The 18,740-nt window shown below is 40.3% G+C and overlaps 1 protein-coding gene across 3 annotated transcripts in view; it reads right to left on the minus strand.

The window, feature by feature from the left end:
- The window catches only part of SH2D1B (SH2 domain containing 1B), a 30,015-nt gene extending 20,465 nt beyond the window's left edge, over positions 1 to 9,550 (minus strand). For 2 of the 3 annotated variants that reach the window (XM_086393813.1, XM_086393814.1), the window contains exon 1: positions 9,267 to 9,550. In XM_086393813.1, the coding sequence (XP_086249939.1) occupies positions 9,267 to 9,400 (134 nt within the window). In that variant the 5' untranslated portion in view covers positions 9,401 to 9,550. The remainder of the gene's footprint in view (positions 1 to 9,266) is intronic. The other variant, XM_086393815.1, reaches the window with a different exon arrangement.
- Between the last annotated feature and the right edge of the window lie 9,190 nt (positions 9,551 to 18,740).

Raw genomic sequence — 18,740 nt, forward strand, 5'->3', positions numbered from 1 at the left:
CTGCATTGGCAGGCAAGGGCTTTAGCACTGAGCCATTAGGGAAGCCCATCTGTTGGAACAGCTATCATCAAAGAGACAAGAGATAACAAGTGTAGGTAAAGGTATGGAGAGAAGGGAACCCTTGTGCACTCTTGGTGGGAATGCAAATTGATACAGCCACTACAAAAAATAGTATAGAGGTTCCTCAAAAAAGTAAAAATAGAACTACCATGTTATTCATTAATCCCACTTCTGAGTATATGGCCAAAGGGAATGAAAACAAGATATCTAAGAAATATCCGTACTCCCTTATTCATTGCAGAATTATTCACAATAGCTAAGATAAAGAAACCCTACATGTCCATCAGCTGATGAATGGATAAAGAAGATGTGGTATGTATAAACAGTAGAATATTATTCAATCATGTTAAACAGAGGTTAATGCTGTCAGAGATAAATGGTATCACTTATACATGGAATCTTGAAAAAAAAAAACACCTGTTGATTAAGAGACAAGGAACAAAAATTCACACTACCATCTAAGTTGATGCACAAAAAACAGCCCTACTAGGAATAGAAGGGCTAAAAACATAGTTAACGGGAAAAGACTGAATACTTTTCCACAAGGTCAGAAAATGATGAGGATTTTTGCACTCATCACTTCCACATTGTTCTAAAACTCTTAGGTAGTGCAATAAGGCAAGAAAAAAAAATGGAACAGAAACACTGAAATGGGAGAAGTACAGTTCTCTTAATTGTAGATGGCATATAGAAAATCATACAGAAATTCTACCCAAAAAGCCACTAGAGCAATAAGTGAATTTAGCAAGGTTGCAGGATACAAGTTCAATACATAAAAATTAATTGTGGATCCACTCAATTGCATTGAATAAGTGGAAAGTGAAATTAAAATAATTTAAAAATTTAAATCATTAAAACCTGTTATCATTTAAAATAACATCAAGCATATGAAATTTTAGGGATAAATTTGACCAAAGATGTACAAGATCTGTTACAAAACATTTTTGAGAGAAACTGTAAAAGTTTCTTTTACAACTTTTACAAGAAACTGTAGAACTTCTTTCATATAAATGAAAGAGGTTAAACTATATTCATGGATCAGAAGAATTAGTATTATCATGTTGGTTCTCCCCAGATTGACCTATAGTTTTATGCAATCTCAGTCTATCTTCAGTCTTGGTGTCTGTGCGTGTGTGTCTTAGTTGAAAAGCTGAATCTGAAATATGTATGGAAATACAAAGGATCTAAGATAGCCAAAATAACCTTGAAAAGTTGAGTGATTTACACCATCTTATTTCAAGACTTATTATAAACTGATGGTAATCAACATAATATAGAATTTGCATAAAGAAAAAAAAATCAAGGCTAAGAGCTCAGAAATAGAGCCAGACTTACATAGTTGATAGTTTTTGTTTTACAAAGGCACCAAAGCAATTTATTGGGAGAAAGAATAATCTGTTCAACGATTGAGCTGGAACAAATAGGTGGCCATATTTAATAAAACACCAACCCCAACCTTACCCAAATGCAAAAATTAAATCAGGATGGGCTACATTAATTGTGAAAGTTAAAACTATCCAACTCTAGAAGAAAACACAGAAGAGAACCTTTGTGAATTACATTGGACAAGGGTTTATTATATATTGACATATTACTGAAATCACAATCCATCAAAGAAAAAAGATAAATTTGACTTCATTAAAATCAAGAACTTCTGTTCTTTGAAATATACTTTAAGAGGATGGTAAAACAAGTTACAAGTCAATAAAGAATGTTTTAAGACTTGACTTCTGGCTTTCTCACTGCCCTTGGTTGGAGTGTGCATCCATGCAAACTCTGATTGCACTAATTTGTCAATGTGTATAAAAATGTTAAAATGTTTAGGGTATTATCCTGAGGAGAGAGTTGGGCAAACTCTCAAAGATATAAGCACAAAAATATTAGTTGTATCAAATTACACTGGGTCCATTGGCCCAAACTGGAAATAACCTAAATGTATGAAAATGTTAGTTGCTCAGTCATGTCTGATTCTTTGCTACCCCATGGACTGTAGCCCAGCAGGCTCCTCTGTCCATGGAATTCTCCAGGCAAGAATACTGGAGTGGGTTGCCATTCCCTTTTCCAGGGGATCTTCCTGACCCAGGGATTGAACATGGGTCTCCCTCATTGCAGGCAGATTCTTTACTGTCTGAGACATCAGGGAAGCCTAAATGAATACTTAGGTATAAATTATGATATATGCAATCAATAAATAGTAAGTAATCATAAAATTATGATGTATATTTGCTTTCTTTGATGTGGAAATGTACCTGTTATACATTGAAAAAGAAGTTGTACCTATGACTGATTCATGTTGATGTATGGCAGAAATTAACACAATATTGTAAAGCAATTATCCTTCAATTAAAAACTTTAAAAGTCACAAATCATCATATATATGAGTAATTTATGTACATACATAATATTCACTTATACATGCATATGAACAGAGAACAGTCTGGAGAGATGTGTGCTGAAATATCAAGAAAGGTGATTTCTGAGTGGTGAGACTGAGATAATTTCTGCTCTCTTTTTTATACCTTTCTCAACATTTGATTTTTCTAAAACAAATAAGCTTGATTTTTTTCTTACTTTCTGAACTCAAGTCTTTCCAAAGATCTCAGAATATGAGAGCTGGAAATGACTCTTAGGATCTCTCTCACTCACTGTTTCTGTTGTTGCTGTAAGTCATGGTTTAAGTACTTCTTACTTGCAACCTTCCTATAACTACAAAAAGTCCCTCCTTTCTCTTCACACCAGCAGCTGAATCCTTTATATCTCCAAATATCTATTCCATTTTGACTCTGCTGACTATAAAGCTAGACCCAGTTCCAACTTCTAACAGTCAAGTCACCTACACAGTGTTTTGCATGTTGGTGTTTTCTGCACAGTGTATCAGGCTGTGAGATCAGGTTATATTTCCTGTCCGTGCTTACCACAGAGCAGTCTGGTCGGTGATAATGTGCTGCTAGACCAACTTTCCTCTGTGACTTCCTTCCTTTATTTCTAATCTTCTCTCTAATAACCTCATTTGTATCTGTGAAAGCATGGAAGTTGGTATCCTGCTATTCTAGCACAGCAAAGAAGAAAGGGTAGTTCTCTAAGAAGCAAAATGCAAGATTCCCCATATCAGGATCTACTGCCAAGCCCAATGCTTGGAAGGCCCCTGCTTGGGCACTTTAAAGAGTTCCGAAAGGATCACCTTGAGCATTAGAACTAGGGACATTGGTAAGAAAGGCAGGATAACAATATATTAACAGTCTGATCTTGGACCTCTTAGTTAATAAGAAGCTCCATTCCATTTTCCACAAAATAGGGATAGATCACCTACCAAGGATGGCTTTCCAAAGCATAAATAATTGATGTAACATGCTTAGCACAATTTTTGGCTCATGGAAAGCACCTTCATAGTGGCTTTTGTTGCACTGATGTAGAAAAACAGGCTAACACTTGTGTTGTAGATAATTTTGACTTTGCTCACACAGGGTGTACACTGGAATATGAATTGCTTTGTGACCTTCTCAGAGGAATCTTTCCTGAACCCAACCTAAGGTAGACTCTGCCCTTGCTGCAACGTGCCTCTGATTTGTTTTCACTTTATTGGGTCCTCTCACTGGAATGTCATTTCATGAGGGCAGGACTAGTGTCTGTACTATTGATCACTATTTCACCAATGCATAGGACCATACCTAGAACATAGTGGGCACTCAGTGTGTGCTGTTGAATGAATGAGTGATGGTTTTAATCACCCTCCAAGTCCTATCTTCCATGTAGGCTCTTGACTCCTTGATGAGTGAACCATTCCTCTCTCTCAGTTCCTATCATGCCCTAACGTAAGTCATCAGTTATCATACACCTCACAGGGTCCATTTGCTTCTCTATTTTTCCCTGTAGGCTCTGAGGTGTATTGAAGGCATCAACTGAGTATCTACTATACTGCTTGACATAAAAGTGCAAGTTTAGTCGCTCAGTCATGTCCGACGCTTTGCAGCCTCATGTAGCCTACCAGGCTCCTCTGTCCATGGGATTTTCCAGGCAAGAGTACTGGAGTGGGTTGCCATTTTCTTCTCCAGAGGATGTTCCTGACCCAGGGATTGAACCCAGGTCTCCCATACTGTAGGCAGATGCTTTACCGTCTGAGCCACCAGGGAAGTCCTTGACATGGGAGACTTTAAAAAATTGTTGAACAATTACAATTGAATGGTCTATACTGATGTGATAAAATTTCATAAGAACTATGAAAGGGGCCAAAAGGTTTTGAGAGGGCTATTTGATCTGAGCCTTAAGGCTGAGGGTGTCTGAAATTTTGTTTGCCTTTGAGTGACATGGGCAGGGAAGAGGGTGAACCTTGATTAAGGGCAGGTGTCTGATGGACATTTATTCCTGCCTCTCCGTTTGATTTGTTATTATTATTTGTATTTAATATTTTAGTGATTTTTGCTTTGGATGAATATTTAAGTTAGCATGATGCATCACAGAGCAGTTGTGCATAAATGTCAATTATTAAAGAGAATCCCGGTATAGGCTAGATTACCTATGCCGAAATCGTGACTGAGGTCCCTCCTATCTATTTCACATACTTGGCACCTCTTTTTAATTTTTAAAATGTATTATTCTTTTATTTTGGCTATGCCGAGTCTTCATTGCTTTCACGTGGGCCTTTTCAAGTTGTGTTAAGCGGGGCCTGCTCTTGGCTGCGGTGCTCCGTCTTCTCACTGCGGCGCTGTCTCCTGTTGCAGAGCACAGGCTCTGGCCGCACGGGCTCAGCAGTTTCGGTGCGTCAATTAGCTGCTCCACGACAAGTGGAATCTTCCTGGACCAGGGATCAAACCCATGTCTCCTGCATTGGCAGGCAGATTCTTCTCCACTGTGTGACCAAGGAAGTCCCCCTTGCACCTTCTTCTAATTTCCATTCCCACTGCCTGCCCCACCACAGCAAGTTCCTCACCATCTCCCATCTAGAGACACAGCAGTCTCTACTGCCATCATTATCTGCCAGCTTCAGTGTATCATCCTTATTAGATTGAAGTTCCCAAAACTCAGTACCAGTCTTGTCATTTCCCTTCTCAGAAACCATCCATGTTTCCCCACCAACTACAGAGTCATTCTTTTAAGACCCATAATGTTACCCCAAACTGACTTTGTTTCCAAACTACCTTTCTAGAACCCTGTGTGATTCCTATGTTTTAAAATATCCCTTTTCTGGACCTATGTTCCTGCCTTTCCCCCAACCCACAATGCCTTCCATCTCATTTCTGTGTAACTAAACCTTATCCACTCTTTTAAATCCCAACTCAAATACGACCTCCTCAAAGAAGACTTTACTGATCATCTCTTCTGATTTTAAATTTGTATAAAACTGTCTCTTCTGAAATTTATACTTTACCCTTATTTTATTTATTTACATGTTGAAAAATTTGCAAGTTGCCTATTGGAATCACCTTTGAATCCCCCAGGGCCTTAGCACAGTATTTGCATAGATAGTAGGGACTCACTACATTTTTATAAACATTTTTTAAAATTAAATCCACAACATTTTCTTCCCCATTTATTCCTCCTAAATTTCCCAGCTGTAACCAATATTGTGAATTTCTTATATACATTTCAAAAACTGTTTATGGATATATAGGGATATAGGCATACATTTTTTTTTACACAAATGGGATCATACTTAATATCTTGCTTTTTTCACACAATAGATCTTTGAATTTTTTCCATATTATATATGGATTTACTCAATCTTGCCAATGCCAATTTGCACATACTATAAGCAGTACTCTTGCCTGGCAAATCCCATGGGTGGAGGAGCCTGGTAAGGCTGCAGTCCATGGGGTCGTTAAGAGTCGGACACGACTGAAGCGACTTAGCAGCGGCATAAGCAGTAATGGCTATAAGATACGTTTTTATTAATGAGATTTGGGGTCAAATGTTAGGCTTTCCCAATGGCTCAGCGGTAAAGAATCTCTCTGCAGTGCAGGAGCTGCAGGAGCTACGGGTTCAGTCCCCCAGTAATGAAGACCCCCTGGAGAAGGGAATGGCTACCTACTCCAGTATTCTTGCCTGGAGAATCCGATGGACAAGAGGAGCCTGGCGGCCTACAGTCCTTGGTGTCGCAAAGATTCGGACACAACTTAGTGGCTGAATAGAAATCGAAGCAAAGTGAAAGTGAAGTCGCTCAGTCGTGTCCGACTCTTCGCGACCCCATGGACTGCAGCCCACCAGGCTCCTCGGTCCATGGGATTTTCCAGGCAAGAGTTCTGGAGTGGGGTGCCATTGCCTTCTCCAGGGGATCTTCCTGACCCAGGGATTGAACCTGGGTTCTCCCGCGTTGTAGGCAGCCGCTTTTACAGTCTGAGCCACCAGGGAAGCCCAGTGACTGGATTACAACCATTCAAAGAAGTTGCATTTAGCAAGTGTAAGGACTGTGACTGAATAACAACCATTCAAAGAAGTTGCATTTAGCAAGTGTAAGCACTATTACTTCCCCAAAATTGAATTTCTTCTGGGTGTTTTCAGTTTTAATTCTGGACCACTGAATCGGTAAAAATGGTATCACATTATTCTTTTGTGTTTTTTTAGCTATCTAATATTTTCTTATTCTTCCTTTTTCATATTCCATTTCAGAGACTCTCCTCCTCTTGCACTTTGTCTAGTTCCTATTGTTTTTTAAGAGCTCTTCCATGTTAATGAAGTTTTTATTTTCTTCTGTTGGTTTGTCGTTAACAGTTTTTTGTTGTTGTTATAATGGTCATATTTAGCCATCTGTTCTTTTTTGTTTCCTGGTTTTATGTCTTGTTAGAAAGACTTTCTCAATTCCAGGAATATTTTTTAATAGTTCATGTTTTCTTTTAATACACATGGTTTCATTTAGAAAAAAGAAGTTCTGTATTAGAACCACTTTGAATTAACTTTAAGAAGTAAGAAAGGGATTCAGGTTGTTTTTTCTAAGTGTTCAGCCAAGTGTCGTAACACAGTTAATTATCATTCATCTTTTCCTCACTAATTTGAGATGATCTTTTAAATATAAAGTAAATTCCATATGTATTTGGCTTTATTTCTACCAGACTCTATATTCCAAATATTTAATTGATCTCTCAGTACCAAACTCTTTTAATTATTGTAGTAATTACTGTAGTAATCTATTTTAGTATTTGGTAGAGCCAATCCCCCTTCTTTTAATAAAAAACTTTTCTGACTCTCTGGCAGATTCCCTGTGTTTTATTTCCCATCTGGATAAACTTTACTATCTTTGAAGAGAAAATTTAAGATTCTGTTGATTTTTTTTACTGAAAAAATGCTGAATTTACAGATTAATTATGGTGAACTGGTAAGCTTCCAAATTGAATTCTTCCTTTCATTTAAATCTTCTAGTAAGCTCCCCAGTGGATACTTAAGTTTGCACATTTCATATTATATTTATTCCTAGATATTATTAATTATTGCTGATGTAAATGAGGTGTTTTATTATATTTCTTACTAGTTATTATTTCAGTATGGAAGCTGTTGATTTTTAGATTTCAATTATAAAAGCTGATATCCCTACTGAATTTTCGTAAAGATTTTAGTAGTTATTTTTTTTCAGTTAAATCTAGATTTCAAAGGTATAAAGTCATGTCAACTGTAAATAATAATTTTACATCTTCCTTTTCAATTTTTACATGTATTTCTTTTGATTAATTACACTTGCTGATATCTCCTGGAAAATGTTATATAGTAGTGGTTACAATCACTTTGGCTCATTCATGATTTTAGGGATAATTCTTCTAGTGCTTCATCTGGTGTTAAGGAAGCATCTATCTAGCTATATATGGTTAGGAGTGTGTAAGTGAGTGCATGCATGTGCACACATGAGTATGTGTTTAACTGAGGGATAGATGCTGAATTTTATTTAATACCTTTTAAGCAAATTTGAATGAGTTATACAGTTTGCAACCTCTGACCTATTAATACACAATTAAACTAATAATTTTCCTGACATGGAAACATCCTTGATTTCTTAGATTGGACTGTAGTGTCTTTTAGCATAGTGTATTTTCTGCTTTAATATTTTACTGGCTTCTGTTTTGTTTACTGAAAATTAATAGTAAATGAAATTTAAGTTGGTCTGTAGCTTTCTTGTGTTTGTGTGTCTTTTTTTGAAAAAAAAAAAAAGTTTTACCTTCATACACAGAAATTGAAAAAAATCAGTAGAAAGATGACAACAACTCAAGCTAAAAATGGGTAAAGGGTATGATGATGCAGTTCTCAAAAGAGAAATTAGTGATGGCTACGAAATACATGAAAGCACTCTCAACATGACTGGCAACTTGAATTCAAACTGCTAACACCTGAAGGCTGCCTTTCTTATATCTGGATTCCTGGTGTCACATAAAGAAAGAAGGGCATCCCTGCCTATTCTGTCAGTAATGGCACGCTTTTTTGGCCTTGCAGCTCCCAGTTCTAAGAAGCACTGGAGCTTATCTTTGGAGACACTTGGGTTTTAATTCTTGTAACAGGTAAAGAAAAAGTTCAGTGGTGTCCACAAACAGGAGAATCCTTTAAAGATAGTAGATTTCCCTTGATATCTGTTTAAGATTGGTTTCTAAACTGGGCTAAGCAACTTCCTTCAGCAGTATGTCTCTGATGCTCTGGCTTAAACTTTCACCTGGAACTCAGCTTCTTTGGAAACACCAGACGTGTTATAACACAAGCAAGCTGTTGCAGACACCCCAGGGTCTGTTTCTACATCGACAAAATGGTGGCTTGCCTTGACAGACTACAAGCAGGATGAAGGGAAGGAATGTCTGCTGAAGCCTTTTACAAATGTAACGAAGTTTGAAATGTTATTAGTATCTTAAAAATCACAAGCGGAGCCAGCCATGTAAAAACTAGGCCTCTCAGGTTAAAATCTCATGTTTTCCATACTAAATAAATCAGCCTCTATAGGAGAGGACCTTTCTCACATGGCTGCCTTCTCTTCTCTCTGCTCCCTTCCTATGCTGCCTGAAGCCCTATGCTCACCACCACCGCCACTTCTGCTGCTCCACAGAGTCTGCGTGTGGAGAGAAGGAAAGGTGGAGGAGCTTAGACAGATGTATTCCTTCCATTTCCTTGTGGCAGTGTCTAGCTATTTCTCATTCTGCTCATCTGGGCTGCGGAGTCAGTGAGGCACAGTTTCTTTTCCACCTGGTTATCATATTAAGATATGATACACACTTAACATATGCATGGAAGGTGAGGCTACTCACGAGACACAGAGGCACAGGACTCCGGGCATAGACTCGCTGTCTCTTAACAGATAGTTGCCATCCACTCCTTCCTTGAGCAGCAAGGTCTCACAGTCTCGCTTGGACAGAGGGCCATGGTAATAAGGCAGATCCATGGGGAGCCTTCTGGTACCCCGAGTTGAGGGACAAATCTGAGGAGAGAATTGGAGGCAGCTGGCCTAAATGGGGCCTGTGGAAATACCACTTCTTGCTCTGGCTCGTAGGAGTGAGATGAGGTTATTCTGTGGGACTCAGATAGTTTCACAAGATTCAGGAAATGAGAGAGGTGGGGTGATGAAGTGACCAAGACACTTCAGCCTATAAGTGGCCTAAGTATGACTCACGGAAGTGGGTTAAACATGTCTGAAATACACAGTGGAATCAACAATGACTGTGGTTCAAGCTCAATGCTGAACACAAGCTCCTCAGAACTGGTTGCAGCCGTCCTTGTATTTCACCCGAAGTCACCAGTTTTCAGCTTCTCTGGCTTGTGGCATCCCTTCCAGCGATGCTTTTGGCTGAAAGGGAATCCCATCTCCTGCTGAAGCCACCCATGGATATGCTGTACCCAGCTCAGAACAGGTGCTCAAAAAAGTGTACAGATGCTGAATGAATCCAGGTATATCCAGAGGTAGTGGAACAGTTGAGAAGGTAGGACATCCATGGATCAACTGACACGACACACGTAAGACAGCAATGGGAATAGGAAGCACTGGGTGCTGTGGGGGAGGATGGTCTGGGGGGAGCGTCGCCTGGCTAAGGTGCCTAGCCACTGGTGAACAAAGGCCATTTTTTACACCTTCTAGCATCAAGCCTTTTGGGGAAGGAGCTGGTGCACTTGGGAGGGAGGTCTGGATATGCACAATTAGTGTAGGGATGTTTCTCCAACTGGAAGAAAAGAACATATTAGGCTTCGATTTGAAAAACCTCAGGTCCTTTGAGGTTTCCATCCTTTGGGGCATCAGTAATGTTCCTTATAAAGAAAAACCAAAAAAAGTCTATCCAGCCCAGGACACTTAGCCACCCTGGTGTTGACAAGAAAAATCTTTTCTGTTGACCCTTTTCTACTTAGGTCAACTGATATTCTTGGAAAAGATTGTTTCGGTTATCTGAGGATCAGAATTAATCCTAGATGTAATTTCTAAGACCCTTTTCCCTGTTGACATACAATTGACATGTAACATTGTAAAAATTTGAGGTATAACCATTTAATTTCCTATTTGCAAATGATTACTACCATAGCGTTTGCTAACATGGCCACCTTGTCACATGCTTACTATTTCTTTATTGTTGTGAGAACATTTAAGATCTACTCTTGTAGCAACTTTATTTTTTTTTTTTTTCTTGTAGCAACTTTCAAGTAGTATTATTCCTTGTAATCACCATGCTGTACTTCAGATTCCCAAAATGTATTCATCATTTCCTCCAAGGCTTTTTGAGGAACTCAGCCCTCCTACATAGTATTATTTGTTATGTTCAAGTAAGTCTTTATTTACAAAAAGAGGCAATAGAAAGATTTGGGACCCCAGCTTCAGTTTGTCAGTCCTTCATTTAGAGTAGTAATTTTAACTGAGTATGACTGCCTCAGTTCAGTTCAGTCACTCAGACATATCCGATTTTTTGCAGCCCCATGGACTGCAGCATGCCAGGCTTCCCTGTTGGTCACCAACTCCCAGAGCTTGCTCAAACTCATGTCCATTGAGTTGATGATGCCATACAACCATCTCATCCTCTGCTGTCCCCTTCTCCCCCTGCCTTCAATCTTTCCCAGCATCAGGGTCTTTTCTAATGAGTCAATTCTTCCCATTGGGCGGCCAAAGTACTGGAGCTTCAGCTTTAGCATCAGTCCTTCCAATGAATATTCAAGACTGATTTCCTTTAGGATTGACTGGTTGGATCTCCTTGCAGTCCAAGGGACTCCCAAGAGTCTTCTCCAACTCCACAGTTCAAGAGCATCAATTCTTCAGCACTCAGCTTTCTTTAAGGTCCAACTCTCACATCCATACATGACTACTGGAAAAACCATAGCTTTGTCTAGATGGACCTTTGTTGGCAAAGTGATGTCACTGCTTTTTAAAACACTGTCTAGGTTGGTCATAGCTTTTCTTCCAAGGAGCAAGCGTCTTTTAATTTCATGGCTGCAGTCACCATCTGCGGGTGAATTTGGAGCCCAAGAAAATAAGTCTGTAACTGTTTCTCCATCTATTTGCCATGAACTGATGGGATAGAGTGCCATGATCTTCGTTTTCTGAATGTTGAGTTTTAGGCCAGCTTTTTTTACTCTCCTCTTTCACTTTCATCAAGAGGCTCTTCAGTTCCTCTCTGCTTTCTGCCTTAAGGGTGGTGTCATCTGCATATCTGAGGTTATTGATATTTCTCCCAGCAATCTTGGTTTCAGCTTGTGCTTCATCCAGCCTGGCAATTTTGCATGATACTCTGCATATAAGTTAAATAAGCAGGGTGACATTATACAGCCTTCACATACTTCTTTCCCAATTTGGAACCAGTCCATATCCAGTTCTAACTGTTGCTTCTTGACCTACAAACAGATTTCTCAGGAGGCAGGTCAGGTGGTCTGGTATTCCCATCTCTTGAAGAATTTTCCACAATTTGTTGTGATTCACACAGTCAAAGGCTTTGGCATAGTCAATAAAGCAGAAGTAGATGAGCTTTCTTGCTTTTTCAATGATCTAATGGATGTTGGCAATTTGATTTCTAAATCCAGCTTGAACATCTGGAAGTTCTTGGTTCCTGTACTGTTGAAGCCTCACTTGGAGAATTTTGAGCATTACTTTGCTAGCGTGTGAGATGAGTGCAATTGTGCGGTAGTTTGAGCATTCTTTGGCATTGCCTTTCTTTGGGATTGGAATGAAAACTGACCATTTCCAGTCCTGTGGCCACTGCTGAGTTTTCCAAATTTGCTGGCGTATTGAGTGCAGCACTTACACAGCATCATATTTTAGGATTTGAAATAGCTCAGCTGGAATTTCATCACTTCCAAAACTTTGTTCCTAGTGATGCTTCCTAAGGCCCACTTGACATTGCACTCCATGATGTCTGGCTGTAGGTGACTGATCACATCATTGTGGTTATATGGGTCATTAAGATCTTTTTTGTATAGTTCTTCTGTGTATTCTTGCCACCCCTTCTTTGTATCTTCTGCTTCAGTTAGGTCTGTACCATTTCTGTCCTTTATTGTGCCCATCTTTCTATGAAATTTTCCTTTGGTATCTCTCATTTTCTTGAAGAGATCTCTAGTCTTTCCCATTTTATTGTTTTCCTCTATTTCTTTGCATTGATCGCTGAGGAAGGCCTTCTTATCTCTCCTTGCTATTCTTTGGAACTCTGCATTCAGATGGGTTTATCTTTCCTTTTCTCCTTTGCTTTTAGCTTCTCTTCATTTCTCAGCTATCTGTAAGGCCTCCTCAGACAACCATTTTTCCCTTTTGCATTTCTTTTTCTTGGAGATGGTTTTGTTCACTGCCTTCTGTACAATGTTTTGAACTTCTGTCCATAGTTCTTCAGGTACTCTATCAGATCTAATCCCTTGAATTTATTTCTCACTTCCACTGTATAATCATAAAGGATTTGATTTAGGTCATACCTGAATGTCCTACTGGTTTCCCTACTGTCTTCAATTTAAGCCTGAATTTTACAATAGAGTTCATGATCTGAGCCACAGTCAGCTCCCAGTCTTGTTTTTGCTGACTGTATAGAGGTTCTCCATCTTTAGCTGCATAGAATATTATCAATCAAGAATCAAAAATCCCTTAGAAGAAATGGATTAGTCCTCTTAGTCAACAAAAGCATCCATAATGCAGTGCTTGGGTCCAGTTTCAAAAATGACAGAATGATCTCTGTCCATTTCCAAGGCAAATCATTCAATATCACAGGTACTTATTGCCCAGTAATGTGCATTTTCCTGTGAAAAGTGCTCCTACTGCTTATAATCCTGGACATTTTAGGAATTTGGCACAGCCAGATATGTGCTGTGTGCTATGCTTAGTTGTTCAGCCATGTCTGACCCACCAGGCTACTCTGTTCATGGGGATTCTCTAGGCAAGAATACTGGAGTGGGTTGCCATGCCCTCCTCTAGAGGATCTTCCCAACCCAGGGATCAAACCCAGGTCTCCCGCATGGCAGGTGGATTCTTCACCATCTGAGTCACCAGGGAAGCCCAGGAATACTGGAGTGGGTAGCCCATCCCTGCTCCAGGGGAACTTCCTGATGCCAGAATCGAACCCAGGTCCCCCCTATTGCAGGCGGATTCTTTACCAGCTGAACTACCAGGGAAGCCCCATCTAGGTATGGTGCTGTTTTAAAATAAAGTGAATTCATAGCAAGCTTGAGGATCATTAAAGTTTACAGATCAGGAGACTATGGCCAGGAAAAAAACCCACCTTATTTCTCACAGTTCCCAAGAGGAAGGGGCACATGGAAAAGCACAGGTCACAGGCGCAAGAGCATATAGGGGAGGCAGGGACAGGGAGGGGATCTGCAGCTGTAACCTCTATTGTGGTTTCCCTGGGAAGGAATTGGCGAGGCAGGGTCAGTGGGTCTAGAGTTGGCTAGTTTGAACCATTTCAGTGGGCTCTGGAACATGGAGCCTGTTTCTAGTTTTCTGGTACCTGGCCCTGTGTGATTCAAACCGGTGGCTGGGAGTATGAGATAATGGAGGTTGGTCAGGAGGCTGGGCTTCCCTCATATCTCAGTTGGTAAATCATCTGCCTGCAATGCAGGAGGCCCGGATTCGATTCCTGGGTCAGAAAGGTTCTCTGGAGAAAGAAATGGCAACCCATTCCAGTATTTTTGCCTGGAGAATCTCATGGACAGAGGAGCCTGGCAGGCTACAGTCCACAGGATCGCAAGAGTTGGACACAACTTAGTGACTAAACCGCCAGGAGGATAGGCTCTGGACTAGCTATTCTGTGCATTTGTGAAGTGGGTTGAGCTGTTTAGTAGTTCTAGGAATTGGCTAGAGAGCAGGGCAGTCTCTCTATAGAGGCTCAGCAAACCAATTTGACTAATCTCAGGTGATGAATGGTCAGGATGGTTAGTCTTTAGAGATTTTCTGCTCACATGATCACTGGCTTAATAAATTTAATTAATTAATGTCCACCCAAACGTACTAATGGCAGAGGTCTAAGGGGTTTCTCCCCAATATAAAGCCTTTTTCTTGGGGACTTCAGAGACAATGCAGCTGCCTAATTGGCTAATGTAGGAATAATTTCAGAGGTGTATAACACAGCTTGCAGTGAACCCTCCCCAACACTTGAAATTTAGGTAGAATTACCTCAATTCCCCAGGTCCATGCCCTGGGAAAACTTCTTCAGTGTTTCTGTAAATTCCTATTGCTGTTGTTCAGTCTCTCAGTTGTGTCCCACTCTTCGCAACCCCATGGATTGCAGCATGCCAGGCTTCCCTGTCCTTTACTAACTCCCAGAGTTTGCTCAAATTCATGTCCACTGAGTCAATGATGCCATCCAACCATCTCATCCTCCCACCCTTCTCCTCCTGTCCTCAATCTTTCCCAGCATAAGGGTCTTTTCTAATGAGTCTTCACATGAGATGGCCAAAGTTTTGGAGCTTCAACTTCAGCATCAGCCCTTCCAATGAATATTCAGGTTGCTTTCCTTTAGGATTGACTGGTTTGATCTCCCTGCTGTCCAAGGGACTCTCAAGAGTGTTCTCCAGCATCACAACTCAAAAAGCATCAATTCTTTGATGCTCAGCCTTCTTTATGGTCCAACTCTCACATCTGCACATGACTACTGGAAAAACCACAGCTCTGACTACATGCACCTTTGTTGACAAAGTGATGTCTCTGCTTTTTAATATGCTGTCTTGGTTAGTCATAGCTTTTCTTCCTTGGAGCAAGTGTCTCTTAATTTCATGGCTTCAGTCACTTTCCACAGTGATTTTGGAGCCCAAATCAATTGATTTATTTTCTTAAATAAAGTCTGTCACTGTTTATACTTTTCCCCAATTTATTTGCCATTAAGTGATGGTATTGGATGCCATGAAGCCCTGTAAATTCCTAGAGACATACTTTCTCATGATCTCCTCCGCTATAAGTTCCTGTGCCTCATGTCTCTCCTAACACTGCCATGTAGACTTAGAGAGCAGTCAGTTCATTTCAGTTCAGTCACTCAGTCGTCCGACTCTTTTCAATCTCATAGACTGCAGCAGGCCAGATTTCCCCGTCTGTCACCAACTCCTGGAGCAGAGAGCAATACTGCAACATGTTTTCTGATGGCTTTCCCTGTCAAAATGAACATCCACTCATAAGGAAGGATTGTTAACATACTGTATAGCAGAGAGAGCTCTACTTAATGCACTGCGGTGACTTGAACACTAAGGAAGTTCAAAAGGGAGGGGATGTGTGTATGTGTGTGGCTGATTCATTTTACTGCCCAGTAGAAACTAGCACAACATTGTAAAGCAACTATATGCCAATAAAAATTGGTTTTAATTAATTATTTATTTATTTTTGGCTGGGCTGAATTTTCACTGCTTTTCTCTAGTTATGAAGGGAGCACTCCGTTCCCTGTGCTATCCAAAAGCTGTGTGGGCTTTTCTCCAGTTATGGCAAGCCGGGGCTACTTGCTAGTTGCTGCGTGCAGGCTTCTCACTGTGCTGGTTTCTCTTGTTGTGGAGCACAGGTTCTAGGATACACAGGCTTCAGCAGCTGTGGTGCATGGGCTCAGTGGCTGTGATTCCCAGGCTGTAGAACACAGGCTCAATTGTTGTGGCACACAGGCTTAGTCGCTCTGTGGCATATAGGATCCTCCCAGATTGTCCCATGTCTCTTGCACTGGCAGATGGATTCTTTACCACTGAGTCACCAGTTCAGTTCAGTTCAGTTCAGTCGCTCAGTCGTGTCTGACTCTTTGCGACCCCATGAATCGCAGCATGCCATGGCTCCCTGTCCATCACCAACTCCCGGAGTTGACTCAGACTCACATTCATCGAGTCAGTGATGCCATCCAGCCATCTCATCCTCTGTCGTCCCCTTTTCCTCCTGTCCCCAATCCCTCCCAGCATCAGAGTCTTTTCCAATGAGTCAACTCTTCGCATGAGGTGGCCAAAGTACTGGAGTTTCAGCTTCAACATCATTCCTTCCAAAGAAATCCCAGGGCTGATCTCCTTCAGAATGGACTGGTTGGATCTCCCTGCAGTCCAAGGGACTCTCAAGAGTCTCCTCCAACACCACAGTTCAAAAGCATCAATTCTTCGGCACTCAGCTTTCTTCACAGTCCAACTCTCACATCCATACATGACCACAGGAAAAACCATAGCCTTGACTAGACGGACCTTTGTTGGCAAAGTAATGTCTCTGCTTTTGAATATGCTATCTAGGCCCCATGGAAGCCCCCAAATAAAAATTAATTTTAAAAATGTTTATAAAAGGATTGGTGAGCAAAGTTGAATTTACAGAAGATTTGCAGCAGTAGAGGTAGAGGAGGCGAGGTTTGCCTTGCATATTCCACAACAAGCAACTTAGAAATATATTTAGACATTCTGACTCTCCAGAGTGACTTTTCAACCAACCAATATCCTAAGAACTCTCTTTGACACCTTTACCCCTTTCCCACAAGCAGAATCTTGTCATATCTCCCTTCTGTGTATACCATGATATACAAATTAATCAAACAAACAAGCAAACAAAAACACAACATAAAAAGAGACAAGAAAACCTCATAAAAGAGTATATTGTTGAGTTGCATATCAAATGTAGTAATAGGTTATATGTAATAAGATTTTGAACAGTGCAAATCAGAAGTGTCTCTGGTAGTTCCCTGGTAGCTCAGCTGGTAAAGAATCTGCCTGTAATGCGGGAGACCTGGGTTTGATCCATGGGTTGGGAAGATGCCCTGGAGGAGAGCATGGCAACCCACTCCAGTATTCTTGCTTGGAGAATTCCCATGGACAGAGGAGACTGGCAGGCTATAGTCCATGAGGTGTCAAAAAGCTGGACATGACTGAGTGACTAAGAACAGAACAATAAAATTTTGAACAGTGCAAATCAAAAGATGTGACACGAATTACTGAATATTCTCCAAATCCCCCTAAATCAGAAAAAAATTCATCAAGAGCAGAATAATTACAAAGTTGGTGAGTAACATGAAACATAAACTCAAATATATTAGTAATTATATATAATGTAAATGAGCTAAGTGCTCCACGTAAAACACAAAAATTGATGGATAGGATTAAAATAAACAAAGCCTAACTTCTTAATATTTACTAAAGGAACATATAAAACATACAAACTTCAGGAACCAGCTCTATGTACACCTGTATCCCCTCCCTCTTGAACTTCCCTCTCCCTATCTCCCTCCTCCCCCCAGATCATCACAGATAACAAAGCTGAGCTTCCTGTGCTAAACAGCAATTATACTCCAATTTAAAATAAAATTTAAAGCAAAATAAAACATACGTTTAGTACCTTCAAAAAAATAAAACACATGAACAGAGAAATTCTGAATGTAAAAGCACAGAGAAAGATTATAGCATGTAAATATGAACCAAAAGAAAACTGGAGAAATATTAATGTCAGACAAGACAGAATTTATGACAAAAGTATTAATGAAGAGTTTCAGCTTGTAATGAAACTGGACATGGAGCAACAGACTGGTTCCAAATAGGAAAAGGAGTACGTCAAGGCTGTATATTGTCACCCTGCTTATTTAACTTATATGCAGAGTACATCATGAGAAATGCTGGACTGGAAGAAACACAAGCTGGGATCAAGATTGCCGGGAGAAATATCAATAACCTCAGATATGCAGATGAAACCACCCTTAGGGCAGAAAGTGAAGAGGAACTCAAAAGCCTCATGATGAAAGTGAAAGTGGAGAGTGAAAAAGTTGCTTAAAGCTCAACATTCAGAAAACAAAGATCATGGCATCCGGTCCCATCACTTCATGGGAAATAGATGGGGAAACAGTGGAAACAGTGCCAGACTTTATTTTTTTGGGCTCCAAAATCACTGCAGATGGTGACTGCAGCCATGAAATTAAAAGACGCTTACTCCTTGGAAGGAAAATTATGACCAACCTAGACAGCATATTCAAAAGCAGAGACGTTACTTTGCCAACAAAGGTCTGTCTAGTCAAGGCTATGGTTTTTCCTGTGGTCATGTATGGATGTGAGAGTTGGACTATGAAGAAGGCTGAGCACTGAAAAATTGATGCTTTTGAACTGTGGTGTTGCAGAAGACTCTTGAGAGTCTCCTGGACAGCAAGGAGATCAAACCAGTCCATTCTGAAGGAGATCAGCCCTGAATATTCATTGGAATATTCAATGGATGCTGAAGCTGAAGCTCCAATACTTTGGCCACCTGTGTGAAGAGCCGATTCATTGGAAAAAGACTCAGATGCTGGGAAAGATTGAAAGCAAAAGTATAAGAGGGCAACAGAGGGTGAGATGGTTGGGTGGTATCATCAACTCAG

The sequence above is a fragment of the Bos grunniens genome, chromosome 3 (genome assembly GCF_055505025.1).
Source record: "Bos grunniens cultivar Pamir isolate PY7600 chromosome 3, Bosgru_T2T1.0, whole genome shotgun sequence".
Lineage (NCBI taxonomy): Eukaryota > Metazoa > Chordata > Mammalia > Artiodactyla > Bovidae > Bos > Bos grunniens.